The 15,811-nt window shown below is 34.8% G+C and overlaps 1 protein-coding gene across 1 annotated transcript; it reads left to right on the forward strand.

Moving 5' to 3' along the window:
- Positions 1-775: 775 nt before the first annotated feature.
- LOC145296736 (kelch-like protein 21) lies at positions 776-7,098 on the forward strand. The gene has a single exon (XM_080142756.1). The coding sequence runs from the start codon at positions 3,286-3,288 to the stop codon at positions 5,023-5,025; it is 1,740 nt and encodes a 579-aa protein (XP_079998882.1). The 5' UTR covers positions 776-3,285; the 3' UTR covers positions 5,026-7,098.
- The last annotated feature ends 8,713 nt before the right edge of the window (positions 7,099-15,811 follow it).

Consider the following 15,811-nt stretch of genomic DNA (forward strand, 5'->3'; position numbering starts at 1 on the left):
CCTACATTGCCTTCAGACGTTTTTCAGTTAACAGGCCTTCTTCTTACTCTCGGTGGCCGTGGTTTAACTCAACGCTAGTTTTAGCTGATGGATGATGCAATCATTTTGTGACGTCATCCACTGTGCACGATTATCTCAATTTGAGTTGCGATCCTCAGCATCGTTGATGCTGATGATCTAAGAAAGGAGACACGTTCAAGTAACAGTATTTCTATCCTTCCTGCTTCCAGTGACGTCGCACCTGTCATTTCAGTCTTGCCAGTTTTCCGATGACGTCACCAGTTCAATTCCAGAGAAGCGACGTTGCCCAAGTGTTGAACCGGAGCTGCGCAAGCATAGGCTGATAATTTCCAGGTGATTGCCCTTGCAACATCTGTTTTAATGAATGACGTCATGAAGCAATGATGTAATAGAGAATGCAAGAGGATAAACAAAATGTTTTAGTAACTAGCTATATTTCTATTGTGTATTCTGCAAGATTATGAGTTTATGCCAGTGTATAGTTTTTTGTTGTGTTTTTATTAAAAGTTGAAATGAAGTTATTGATGCCTAGAAGAGGCATAAAAAAAAATCCGAGTTCTTAGCTGTTCAAATTTGCATCAATAAACATGATTGAAGTACATTTCCAGTAATAATAATAATAGATAAAAATAATAATTGTTGTCTATCTGTGCTACCGTAGACACATTACCTGGGGCAGAGAGAGAGAGAGAGAGAGAGAGAGAGAGAGAGAGAGAGAGAAAGAGAGAGACTAACGTCAGTCGCGGGCAAAACGTTCAAGCCCAGTATTTAGAGGAGGGAATTCCTACTTACGTCATAATGACGTCAATCGACGGTGCTCGTGTGTGTATCTTAAAACATGGCCGCCGACATAGACTAAATCAACACACAGTTTATTACGGAGTTGTATTCATCCTTTTCACTCGTGCAATATTGTCAGGGGGACGACAGATTGGTTGTGGTAGCAAATCATATACCTCTACTACTACCACCATTGTTGTTGCTGCAGTAGCAGCTCTGAAACTATTCTATAATCCGTGTATATTGTTTTACTACTGAACACATAACTGGTAGTTGCAACGGCGATAGAACTACTAACAACTGTGATTACTCATGTTTGTTTTTATTAGCCCAGTATTACTAATTACAATTGCACGGCTACAGTAATTTAAAATATATATATATATATATATATATATATATATATATATATATATATATATATATATTGAAAGACAACTCGGCTGTTATACTTGATTCTACTTTACTGGGGAGGCAAACATGAAGAAATATCGAGATCTTCGCCCTTCTTGATTCCCTTATTATTCGGCTTGTAGCTTTAAACTTTGGGGTTTGTCTAACGCTCGCTGCACGTTGCAGTCACAATAACTACTCATGCATCCAAAGTAGAAAAATTAACAAAAACGATTATAAAAAAAAAAAAAAATGCAAAATGAAAATTAAATTCTGAAAAAGATTTAAAAAAAAAAAAAAAATGCAAAATTGAAATACCCAAACTTGAAAACACACATAAAACCAACTTCCAAAACATTTTTTTTTTTTTTAATTAAACGAACGGAAATCTCTAAAAACATGTAGTTGCGTTTGTGAATGGCCGAATTTTCGATTTAAATAATAACTATAATAAAAAAAAAAGATATATATATTCATCTGTCCGTCTTCGCCGGTTTACGTATTTTTGGTGTGTTTGTCATGATGCGCTAACGACCACTTGATGAACAAGCAGACCAAGCGACAACAAGGGTGGTCACTGTTTGTGTTGTTATAAAATAAGGAATCCGAAACGAACTAAACGGAACGGACTAAAAAAAAAAATTCTTTCGCTTGTCGCGAACTATAACAGTAACACTGTCAAATAGTCGACTATTTTTACGGAACAAAAAGAAAACTTGGATTTACTATTAAAATACGAGTAAGTAAATAATTTTAACCCAAATTCCATTGTAAGGAATTCAAAAAAAGGAAAAAAAAAAAAAACTTTGAAAGTATTTTGTCTTATTTGATTTTGATGTGACTGCAAAAAGCGGAATCTCTATTGTTAAAAAAAAATATCGAAAGCGTTCGACATTTTTGATAAATAAATAACAGCAAAGCTTGCCTGTGTCAAATGAAATAATGCAAATTGTTGAATGGCATGGCTCGGCAACGTGCTAGCTTTTCTTTTTAAAAAAATTAAAAAATTTTGCAAACGCCCCCCCCCTCCTCCTTCTTCAGATCAACACGCACCACGTCATGGATTATTGTTCGGAGATGAGACACGGTAATGCTTCGCTATTTCCTGTCGTAAGTTGAATTTTTGGCCATCAGGAGGGAGAAAGAAAAAAAAACAAAAAAACACGCACTCAAAAGGACGCACACGGTTCGGTTCGTCTCGTCTAAGTATTAACAAGACGTAACGATGTTGCTCGTGACAAAAGTGGGTAACTACTATTGAAGATATGTTCTCCATTGTAAATTTAATATTGGTTTAGTTTAAAAAAAAAAAAAAAAAACTTTCCAGGATTCTCACTAACATTGAGAGCACCACGACCGGCATTCCAGACTGTCCCTCCCCACTTTTCAAATATTTACTTCAGTTACTAAATAACCAAACATAATTTTACAGGTGATTGCATTTAAATTATTTAACACACACAATCAGTTTAGAGTTGATGCAAATCTTGAAATTATTTTAGTCACGTTAAAAACAATATTAAAAAAAATAATAAAAACTGTCTCGCACTTGACAGTAAGAAACGAAGAAAAAAAAAACAAAGAAATCGCCGGTTTTGCGCGTTCGCATTTTATTTCTAAATGCATCTACACTGCATACGTGTATTTAACCCGGCTTCTGCTTTTACTATCACAAGATGCAGCAGCACTACGACATCAGAATAACCAGCATCTACAAAAACTAACAGCTTACGAAAAGGAGTGTTTATCTGACTTTCTATTATCGTTATTTATTTATTTTCTATTCTTTTTATTAAAAGAAAAAAAAAACTGACTCCCTTGAAGAGTTGCCTATACAATAATAGTCGACGAGTCTTAATGAACTGTCTTTTGTTTTTAAATCAAACTTCACTGCTTCAGCAAGCTAACGCGCTGCAGTCGCTGCTGCACGTGTCAGCCGAACATATGACCTACCCGAGCGCAGCAGCAACCACACGTGTTTGTTCAGACTGTGTATGACCGGACGTTTCGTTTTTCGGCATCACACGATTTTTATTTCAGCCACATTTCTTTGAAAGAAAAGTAAAGAAAAAAAAAAAAAAAGTTGAAATCATGAATAAAAACAGTCCCGATCTCACAGACCGCAACTATCTTCTACACGATCAGACCTATTGTATGGACTTGATGAAAAAGCTTGATGCCCTTCGTATTGAATCAACATTCACTGACGCTATACTCTGCGTGCAGCATGAAGAGTTCCCTTGTCATAAAAACGTGTTGGCCGTGAGCAGCCCCTATTTTAAAGCCATGTTTACAAGCGATCTTCGAGAAAGTCGAGAGGCCCGTGTGTGTATCAGTGCAGTATCGCCGTGGACCCTGAAGAGGGTTATTGAATATGCCTACAGTGGCCGGATTGCGATTACAGACGAAAATGCTCAAGAACTACTGGCAGCAGGAAGTCTATTCGAATATCCAGACATTGTCGTGGCTTGCTGCGATTTCTTACGCCGTCAACTGGACCATAATAATTCGTTGGGAATCGAGCAATTTGCTCAGGTTCATTCATGTAAAGACCTGGCAGCTGACGCGCACCAATTTACTCTAGAAAACTTTAGTACAGTTGTTCTAAGTGATGAGTTTCTTGAACTGTCCCTGGAACGCCTGCTCAACTACATCTCCAGTGACCTTATAGATGTACGAAAAGAGGAAATAGTCTACGATGCGGTTATCCGATGGGTGAGGTACGATCTGGACGAACGAGCGCATCATCTCACCAGCCTGTTAAAAGAAGTCCGTCTCCCGATTGTCGAGCTAAGCTACCTTCGCCAAATTGAAGCAGAGCCCTTGATCTATAATCAACCCGAATGTTTAGATCTAGTGCGTGAGGCACAGGTGGAGCATGAGTCTGTATCTAATCAACAAGGTAAGCGTCGACGAAGCATGCAGAATAACAACGTCCATCCTCGTCCTTCAACGGTTGCTAAAGAAGCCCTTGTGGTTGTCGGCGGCCTTAATAACTACATAACACGCTCGGTGGAGATGTACGATTTACAGAAAGATCGATGGACTAGTTTACCAGATATTCCTCAGCCAATATCTCAGTGTAGTGTAGTGATGCTGACCAATGCTCTAATGGTGTCGGGAGGCATTTGTGATGGCCACATTGTGGATACCGTGTGGCGCTTTGATGCCCTCAAGCTAGAATGGAAAAGCGTGAAACCGATGTTACGACCACGTGCTCGTCATGCGTCGACTTCGCTCAATGATTATGTATATGTTATTGGTGGTGTAGGCTACGGTGCTAACCGGGATATCGTAGAGTTGAACCCTATTGAATGTTACGACCCTGTATCCAATGTGTGGCAGGATGTTGGGTTGTGTCGTTTTCCTAGGACACTGTCACGGATTGTACCATACAATGACACAATTCTAGAGGTAGGAGGTCTCCAAGGGGGGCAGAGGGTGAACACAATTGAAACCTATCAGTGTAAGGACCAGAAACTTGAACCAACAGGGGAGCAGTACGTCCTACCAAATCGTATCCAGTTTGCACAAATTTTAGTCCTCGATAATGTCTTCTATATTATCTGGGAAGATAGTCGTAAAATCTTGACGTTGGACCCTGAAAAACGAACATTCCGTAACCTCCCTGATATGAACCATGTTCACATTCATAGTGGTGCTAGCATTTTGAAAGGTAAGATATATGTTACAGGCGGACTTAATGCTGTAGACAATTCTATTCCAACTCTGATTGTTGAATGTTATGACCCTTCAACTAATAAATGGACAGATGTGACTAGTATGACTCAAGCGAGATCTTCACATGGTTGTTTGACAATACATATGTGAGAAGAATTGATTAGTTTTGTATATTAAAATATATATATAGAGATAAAAGAATGCTGAAAGTATAAAAGTAAGTTTTGTTTAGAAGGAAAATTGGCAATCATGCAGCTTAGTTAACAGCTGAGAAATCGAAAATGAAGTATACAACAAATTTTACCAAACGCAATGAAATTTATTTTTTACTGACCTGTGTAGTTTTAATGTTCTGTCCAAGTTATTTTTGGTCAATGTGCACTGGTTGTCTAACCTGCAAAAGGGTGTTTATTCCGAAAGCCGTTTTTAACATGGGGAGGTTGAAAGTAAGAAAATGCTCTTCGGAATAAACAGGCCAACCTCCCCATGTTAAGAATGGCTTTCGGAATAAACAGGTTGGATAACCAGTGCACACTGATTTTTTTTTTTTTTTTTTTTTTTTTAAGTATAAGATTTTGTCGATATCTGCCTTTAAGACACTTAAAAGCTGCCTGTTGTTGCTAATTGCTTCATTCCTTAAAGAAAAAAAAAGGTTAAAAAAAAAAAGACAAAACTTACCTACCACTATTTACCCTAAGTCCAACTGGCCCTCACCTTTTGACTTAGAATTATTTCTAGGGTAAACTTTTTTTGTTTTTTTATTTTATTTTTCTATACTATTTTCTAATTTGTATTATTTGGATTAATCAGACTTTACTATTTCAAAATAACAAGATGAGAACAGTATTATTTTTTTTATTGGAAACCTTTGAGATGAGTAATTTGTATATTTGTGTACTGATATCCTCATTTTCAGTTGTTTCTCCACGCTTCAGCCAACTTATTCACTAACCTTAACTTTATCTTCAGTAATTACTGCCTTCCATAGTAGTTGTCTCACCACGTTTTAGCCAACTAATTCTGCTTTGGGTAGGATTGAAACCGCTATTTTCAGACAATGCTCACCTGAAACCGTAAAGATTCAACACCTCTATCGACTGCGACACAGGCCCCGAAGGGCGATCAAGGTTGGATTCTTTGGTCTTATAAATCCAAGCTTTCCTTATTTGTGTAATTACTGTAGATATACTCAAGAGATTCAGCATTCCTATCTCGTTGTGAAGAAGGGCAGATGATGAGTTGGATGAAACCACAACTATGAAGATGAGGATAACAGTCCACAAATAAATGAGAACACTAGTTTAAATAATGCAAATAATTCAAGTTATCAATCCTCTTCTTAAAAATTCAGGCACAATACTATTTTCTAAACCTTTTTCTGGCCTTTTGGTCAAGATCAAAGTGTAGTATCTGTTCTTCAGATGCTGCACTTTCATTTCTTGTTCTCTTTCGGTGGAGGATCAGTCCTTCACGACTGAGACAATTTTTTTATTTTTGTACCTTTTCTCCACGTTAAAAAACGACCCTGGTGTCTAACTCTGTCCCGTGGGGAGGCATAGTAAATAGGTACTATTTTCTAAACCTGAAATTAGTGACCAATACCTTCCCCCCCCAAAAAAAAAATAAACCGTTATTTTTGATTGTCTAAGTGAAATTAATAACAAATTTAGAGATAATAAATCTTACACCCAGTTTCCACACTTTCAAATTACACAAGTCGGTAGAAAACTAGATTTAAATGAATCTGGTGAAATTTATTTGTTGCATAATTTGTTGTCAAGTTCTCGACTGTTAACTATACTGCATTGCCAGCAATTTGAATATACTGTTTTTGTTATCATTCCCCTCCCTCTTGTTTTCTCTTTTGAAAATGGTATTGCATATTTGTATATTTCAGTGAAAGGTATGTTTATGCCTGTGTATGTATGTATGTATACACACACACACGCAAGCATGTATATACATATATATATGAATCTGTTGATTAATATTCATGTTATAATTTTTTTCTGTTTCTTTCTATCAGTTATTATCCCTTCATCTGTTTGATTGTATAAAAAGCATTCTTGTATTTTCCTAAAATGTTGTCTTCTAAATAATACATTTGTACTCGGCATAACCCCCTCGCACCCAACTCTGACTTCAAAAAATAAAAAAAAGGTAAATAAAACATTGTTTCTAAAAAAAAATAAATAAAATAAAATGAAACTTAAAAAATTTCAATTCATTTTTTTGTTTGTTTGTTTTCATGGTATTTATAAGAAATGGGAACCCAAATAATTTCAATTCCTAGTATTGATGGCGAATTTAAAGTCAATTCCAGAAATGCACAAAGTAGTTTACAAAAAAAAAAAAAAAAAAATGTAAAGGGCAGACGATACTAAGCATGCAAAGAGTTGGGTTAGGGTTATAATAAAGTTTAGTCCCCCTCAAAGATATATTTCAAAAAAAAAAAAAAAAAAAAAAAAAAAAGGTTGAAAAATCTTCCTAAATGAAAGTGGCTTTCCAATTGTACACTGCTTCTGACATTTTCGGGATTAACTCGTATTCTCCAATACTAGGAACTCAAATCTTCTAGGGCTGTTTAACATATTTCGATAGCATCAAAATTATATAATACAGATTTAGACACAATGTTTAACATTTTCCTAAGTAGATATAAAAGCAGTGTAAAAGTGTTTTGCTATGAGAATTAGTTTTCGGATTAGTAATCTCCCAGTAAATAAATGAATGGCAAAAAATAAATATATTTTATTTTTTAGCATCCTTTTAGATGAGGTTTCATAATTTGTGCATTCATTTTTTTGCAGACTGTTATCCTCACCTTTATAGTTGTTGTTTTACCACCTTTCAGTCAACTCATCCCCCTGGCTTTCATCGGGTGGGTAACCATGACGGGATAGGAATGCAGAGTCTTGTAACTGTATCCCTAGTAATTACTGCCTTCCATAGTTGTCTCGCAACATTTTGGCCCTTTGGGGCCTGTGGCACAGTGGATAGAGGCGTTGAATCTCTAGGGTTCCAGGTGAGTATTGTTCCTATTTACTCTGCCTCTCCACAGAGCAGAGTTAGACACCAGGGTCGTTTTTTAACGTGGAGAAAAGGAACAAAAATAAAAGGTGTCTCAGTCGTGAAGGATTTCTCCTCTGCTGACAGAACAAGAAATTGAAGTGTAGCATTTAAAGAACAGATACTACACTTTGATCTTTGCCCAAAGGCCAGGTATTTATTTGCTCCCCCACCGAGCAAATTAGGCACAAGGCCGATTTTTAATGTGAGGAGTGAAGGAGAAATGGGGACCAACTCCCCGGGGAGTAGGGGAGCTGGATAGTGACAATTGGTATGAAGGGTTGCCTCTACATTGACCAAGGTCTTATATGTGGGGTTTCCCCCACATATGGTCTTTGCTTGCAGTATCTGTCGGAACAGATACTACACTTTGATCTTTATATTTATTTCATTTAAAGAAAAAATTACAATTTAAAAAATTTCAATATAAAATTAAAACATTTAAAAAAAGTAAAATCTCCAAAAGACAAAACAAATTTAGGCACAAGGCCCTATAAGATCTGGGGAGGGGAGTGTTGCAGGGTCTTTGTAACTAAAGTAAAAATGGAGTCTTTGGCGACTTTACTCTTGACTGGCAACATTTACCACAATACCTCATTCACTCTGTGGACTCTAAACTAACTAATGAAAACCCCAGCGTTTTTGCAAAAAAGATATATATACAATTTGTCTGTGTGTGTGTGTGTGTGTGTGTGTGTGTGTGTGTGTGTGTGTGTGTGTGCGCGCGCGCATTTTTTTTTTTTTTTTTTTTTTTTTTTTTTTAAATAAAATGTGCGTGTGAAAAAAGTTCAATTCATTGGAAAATAAAAAGTTCTTGAATTTGGAAGAAAAACAGTTCGTGGTGGGGAGTGGGAAATTTAGAAGAAATATACAAAAAATAAAATTTCCTAGTGCATTGTTAGTAAGGTCCCTCCCTGAGCTAATCTAGAAAGTTAGATCACCTACTGTTTTCCGGGGCACCAAAAACAAGCGGGGAGATCCCTAATGGGGATTGGGAAGAATTCATATCGGGTGTAGGGAGTAAAATTGTTAAAAACAAAAAAGGTGAATCTTTGCCCAAAGGCCAAGATAGGGATTTCACTCTTACCTAAAGCAGGTCAGAGGATTAGTGGGCCAAAACGTGTGAGACAACTATGGAAGGCAGTAATTACTGTGGATACAGTTACAAGACACAGCATTCCTATCCTGTCGTGGTTAACCAGCTGAAGAAGGTCAGAGGATGAGTTGGCTGAAATGTGGTGAAACAATAACTATGAAGCTGAGGATAAGTCTGAACAAAAAATGAATACATAAATACTTATATTATTTAAAAAAAAATAGTTTTTAGGTCACTTAAATTTCTTTTCAAGGTAAAAAAAAAGATACATCATATACCCATAGTCTAAACTCGGTGGCTACCTTTACAAACAGATAAAACCCTGAAGGTGAAAAAGAAAAAAAAGATGTATCTCAGAAAATGATACTAAAAAAAAATAGGTAATTCAAATCTAAAAAAATATGTCTTGAAGTTGAAATACTAACTTCATAATAAAAAAATTCTTTTTTTTCATTTGTACCTTCAGGTTGCTATCTTTTTGTTAAGTAGTCACTGAACTTTGACTATGGATCTAAGATGTATTCCACACTTAAAAGTAGTAGAATGAAGATGTAAATGAATGGTAACATTCAATGCTGCTAAGACTAAGCTTCTTTCCTTTAACAAGAAACCTTCTCAGCCACTGATTACCATGACTAATATTATGCTACCTAAAAGACCTTAGTCAAATCCCTGGGCTTTACATTTACAAAAAACACTCGTCTAACTAAAACAACTATCAATAATTTCCTCCATTCTTTATCTTGCATAACCCAAAACGTAGATTCCATGAACAAAGTTTCTTTCTTAGAACTGCACACCTGTGGAACTCTGTTCCATTTTCCTGTTTTCCAACTAACTACAATATGGTCATCTTCAAATCCAACGTCAACGAGTTCTTGATGAGCCATAATTCAATTTACCAAATTTCCATTATTAACGATATTTTCCTGTTGATTACTGTACACTCATTAACCCTTATCCTCGAGTGGCCTCCTGGCCATAAATGGTGACTCCTTTGTAAAAAAAAAAAAAATAAATAAATAAATAAATTGGAACAAAGACATTGAGAACATTGCTGTAAAGAAGGTGGGCTCTCTCTACCCTGTTAGAAAACTGCTCTCACCTGACAATGTCCTACATATCTACAAAGCCACCATTTGCCCATTCATAGAATATTGTTGCCACCTTTGAGCCGGTGCGTCTACCACTAGTCTCTTACTCTTGGACAGGGACCAAAAAAGAGTCTCCAACCTAATGGTTGCCACACTATCAACCAAACTCCAACCCCTGCTGCATCGCCGCAATGTTGCTTCTCTGTGCCTGTTTTACAGTTGATTTAATGAAATGTCCTCTAACCAATTCGTAGCACTTGTGCCTCCTTGATGTAAATATCCCCACCTAACCCAACAAGCAACAAAATTCCACCCCTTCACTGTAGAGATCACTAGATTCCAGAAAGCTTTCTACTGTAATAGTTTTTTTCCTTTAACTGTTAGATTTTGGAATCCCCACCCAGTTTTCTCCTTCTTTGACTGGACTGACATTTAGAAGCTCAAGTGTAATGTGAACAGACATCTCGCTGCTCAACTCCCTACATAGTGTCCTTGTAAATATCATCCCAGATAGTAGCCCCTTACATCCAAGTGGCACTATGCTTTGTTTGGGATGAAAAAAAAAAGGTAAAATAAAAGGTTGGGTAAAGTAAATTAACTGACCATAAAGTTGTTTTTTTTTGTTTTTTTTTTGTTTTTTTTTTTAACAAAATAAATACTGAAAAGATAGATTAATTCTCTGATTTTTGTTGAATTTTATTTTTGATCCAATCTTCATTATTTTTTGCTTAAAAATCACTATCAATAATCCCCCCCCCACTCTTTATCTGTGCCTAAACCTAAACGTAGATTCCATGAACAAAGCTTCTTTCTTAGAACTGCACGCTTGTGGAATTGTCTTCCGTTTTCCTGCTTTCCAGCTGACTACAATATGGTTGTCTTCAGTCTAACGTAAACAAGTTCTTGATGAGCCGTTCCACTTGTTAACAAATTTACTGAATTTCCATTACTAACGATTACTATATTGTCCAATTTCTACTGTACACTCTTTAACCCTTATCCTCGAGTGGCCTCTTGGCCTTGATAAGTGGTGATGCCTATGTAAAAAAAACAAAAAATTACTCTTTCGCACTCTTTGTCTGTCCTTCAGGTTATTACTGATTGTTGATTTTTATTTACCTGCCTTCCACAGTTTGAGATAAAAAACAGGTACAGTGGTGCTTTACTTTGGTGATCTAAGAACTGGTGGGTCAACATGATTATTCTGTATAAGGGTAGTTTGACATGAGGTCAGTTTATAGTGGGGGAAAAATGGTCTAGTCAGTCCCATCAGCTTTTTCTAGTAATGTATATGATGCAACTAGTTGTAAAACCGTTCCATCCCTGAAAGGCAATGAGGCTCTGGGAATTGAATACAACAGATACTAAACTTTGAATTATTTATTTGCTGAAAGATGTAAAAAATACTATGTAACAAATTAGGTACAAGGCATTCAAAAGTGGAGATACTGGAAGTCGTTGGTCATTCACTATTGTACACTGTCTATTCTACTCTTAGCTAAAATCATTGCAGGCACTACAATACCACATTTATTGTGTTGAAAATTTAAATTTTATATATACTAGCATGGGTGCCCGGCATTGCCCGGGTGTTTGGAGGTGTGCTTTTTAAAAAAAAAAAAAAAAAAAAAAGTGGTAGTAGGAAGGCAGGCTCGAACCTGTACCGCGAAGGAGGGAAAGAATGTGAAAAAAAAACGTGACGTATTTGCTGTTATGACCACTGCCAAACCGGAAGCGACACCCCCCCTATAGAAAAGTGCCCAGTTGAGGGTGAAGAAATTAATGTTTTTAGCCAATTTTTCGGTATTTGTCATCTGAAGGGTCAAGCTTTAAAACAATACTGATCTTGTGAAAATCCGTCGCCTCTGTCGAAAGTTTTAGGCAGACATGTAAATACATAGATTTATATATTTGTAGCTTAAATTTTCGATTAAACCGATTAAAAAGTTTGCCCTATATCTGAATACCCTTTATGTAAAATTTCAAATGTTTAGACCAGAAATTTTCTGAGTAATTTGGTAGAGATCACAGAGGTCAAATTTTTTTTAACTTTGACCCCTATTATGACCCCTTAACATTTATTGTTTTGAGCTCAAATCAAGTTATTAAGTTAGATCCATGTCCAAGGATCCTCTATCTAAAAGTTCAAGTGTTTAGACCCAAAATTGTCAGGAGTTTGATAGAGTTCTCAAAGGTCAAATCGTTGAACTTTTACCCTTAACAGCTAAACTTCAGGCCTAAAACCGATTACAAAGATTTTCCTAAATTTCAGTACCCTGTATATCAAATTTCGAGTCTGTAGACTGAAAATTGACAGTTATTGTGTAGGGAAATGTACACACAGACACTTTCACTTTTATAGATATATAGATTAAGTAATACGATTCATAATTTTGAATTAAAAATCAGTTTCAAAAGGAAAAACAAAATCAATAGATTGTACGATCGTTTCAGAAACGATCGTACAATCTATTGATTTTGTTTTGTTTTTCCTTTTGAAACTAATTTTTAATTCAAAATTATGAATAGTTTTTACTCAATATTAAAATAACTCTAGGATATCTATGCCTATTGAACGTATATATCTTCAGTACACTGTTTTCTTTTAATAGTACTAATACATTAAAATAAACTCTGCTCTTTAGACTCCAGGTCTAATTCCCTCTAAAAAATAAAAAAAATATATATATAATTCATGGAAGTGGAAAAACTAAACCAAGAAACCATTTATTACGTTTCTGAATTTTGGAGATAAGAAATGGTTATTTGAATTCTTCAGACTACTGTTCTTTATCTTTAGCGTCATTTTCACAACATTTTGGTTAATGTAACTTTCCATGTAAGGACCTGTGGCACAGTGGTTAGTGTACTTGTAAAAAATCAATCATAAAGTAATATTCTCCTGAGGATTGAAGGTTCAATCCTCAATGTGGGCAACTGAAAAATCTAATTGCAAATTATTTAGGACCTCTATCCAATCGTGGCAGATGGAATGAGAGCATTTGCATGAAGTAAATATAAGGTTCTGTTCAAAATTCTATGCAAATTCCCAAGTTCGACAGAAATATTTCAGAGTTCGACATGACAAGCCTGAAGATCACAGGTTACATCAAACAAAACGTGAAAATGACACTCAAGATGAGAATAATAATTCGAAGAATCCAAATATGAAAAAAACAGTTAGTAAGACACCCAAAAAAAGTTTCTAGACTGTTCATTGTTTTCTGATTTGTTTAGGACCAAAAATAAGCAAGTTGATCTCTAAGTGAGATTGGGATTCAAGTAGGAAGAAATGAGGTATGAATGGTGTACTTCCAAGATGAAGCTAAGCGTCTAATTTACCCAGGCTGTGGTCTGATAAAATCCAGAATCATGTGCACCATGCTTGTGACAAGGAACACATACTTATGGCGATTGTAGGTTTTTTTTGTGTTTTGTTTTTTTGTTCTCATTAAATGGTGTATGTGGAAACTGGGAGGTGAGGGTGCTTTGCCCGGTGGTAAATTACGCTTAAATATATTTTAATTTGTCCAGATCTCGTATATTTTATCAATCATGATTTCAAGAGTTAAAAAAAAAAAAGAAAAGTATTTTGCTTCCATCAGCTAGAATCAAAACCGAAAGCAAAACTGTAGCATTCAAAGCTGGCGATGTTATCACTGTACCAACGTGACACGCATATGAACTGATGAAAAATAAACTAAGATGAATGTACAAAATGTAATAACGATTTTTTTTTCAATTTCGAGCCCTTGAAAACTGCTAAAGACCCATAAAAGAACGGTCAATAAAAAGTCCAATCATTAGAGGCTCCTAGCGCCTCTTTGCAACTTTTAGTTTTTGAAGAGATAGCTTGAAAATATGGAGATGGCTAGACAGACATAGTGAGTTTTATAAATTAGATTATATATTAAATCCTAGTCTTCAAAGTGGCTTAACAAGTTAATCAATGCTTAGGGTAAATAATTCTGACTAACCACAAAAATAAGACTTTTTTCCATATTAAATATTAAAGTGAAAGTTTGATTGGATGATTATTTTAGATCCATGTTTTTTTTTATTTTTTTGTTTTTTTAAGCATATATACGTATATACTAGCAGGGAGACCCGACGATGCCTGGGAGTGAATGATGATCAATAAATGTTTAACCTTCCCATATTTTTATTGAAATTTTACTCAAATTGGTGAAATGACCTGTCCTTAAATCAAATTGATTGATTAAAGGACACTTTCAATATACTTTTTAGAACACAATTGAACCATGATACTTGACTTTTGCATTTTAAACATTAAGTGAAGCCTTTATTTAAAGAAAAATTTGTAAAATCAACAGTAGATTCTCTACAGTTCAATACAAACTAAATGTATTGTGGACTAAGTCACTGCAGGGAGGCACTGAAACCTTTTCCTGGTTCACTGCAGGGGGTCCCCAACTAGAGTAGGCAATCAATTGATTTGATTAAAAAAAATGGGCGATTTCATCATTTTGATTACAATAAAAGTATGGGAAGGTGAGAAATTATTGATCATCATGCTTTTTCAACTTATATTTTCTTAAAATAAAACGAGCAAAGTCAAATTATTTAAACAGTAAAAGGTTTAATAGAACAATATTCTTTTTTTTCTTTTTTTAAAAGAAGGCTTTTGAAAGAAATATCTCTAAAATGAAATTGATCACGTTGTATTATTTCACAAAGTTTTGACAGTAGTCGGCTTCTTTTGAAGTTTCAAAAAAATCGACCCCATACCTATCTCTTCCAAACCTAAAGTTATTAAATAACCCCTTCGTTAATTTAAGGGTAATTAATTCAATTCAGTCAAGTTTTTTTTTTTTTTAATTTCATTGAAATAAAATCTATTATTTTTTTTTATTTTTTTCTCCAGAAAGATAAAACCCTGAATTTGATTATATTAAAAACAGAATAATATAATCTTTTTTCTAGAATTTTAAATTGAAAATTAAAAGTGTTTTGTGCAGTTTTTTGCCGAACGAAAAAGAAATTAATATATATATTTTTAAAAGGTACAATTTCATTTTTATGTCTAAATAATATTTACGATTAATTAAATAATTTCATTTTAAAAAGTATTTATAAATAGAATTTTACTTAAGACTTATAGTTTAGCAATATTGAACCGCATCAACCATGTGTGAATTGAACACAGTTAAGCAAAAAAAAAATTCAAAAGAAAATGCATATTTGCATTTCATTATGTAAACTTTTATACTTTGGTTTCAAAAATTAAATTCTATAAGTTTTTTTTTTGTTAACTACCGGTTGGTACAATTTACCGCCCCATCCCTTTATATTTTTTTCTTTTTATCTTTTTTAGCGGATTATTTTCAATTAATTATCCAAATAAGTGACTAGCTTTAAAACAAAATTTAATAGTAAATTATTTGTTTACAGATGAACTGAATTTTCTAATATGGCCCAAAGTCCAAAAAAAGTCTTGCATGGAAACTTTTTGAAGTTGATGAAGATGATGAGTTAAAAGCCATTTGCAAAGTCTGTCAAATTAAAATATCGCGAGGAATAAAACTATCTTACATGACCACAACCAACATGTTAAAACATTTAACTAGGAAGCATCCAAATAAATTGGAGGAGCAAAATAAAAAAGAAAAGGAACAAAAAATTACCAACTAGTCACTCAGAGCAGTTTTATTAGTGA

This window comes from Euprymna scolopes, chromosome 17 (genome assembly GCF_053919585.1).
Source record: "Euprymna scolopes isolate OS-2025 chromosome 17, ASM5391958v1, whole genome shotgun sequence".
In the NCBI taxonomy this organism is placed as follows: Eukaryota; Metazoa; Mollusca; class Cephalopoda; order Sepiida; family Sepiolidae; genus Euprymna; species Euprymna scolopes.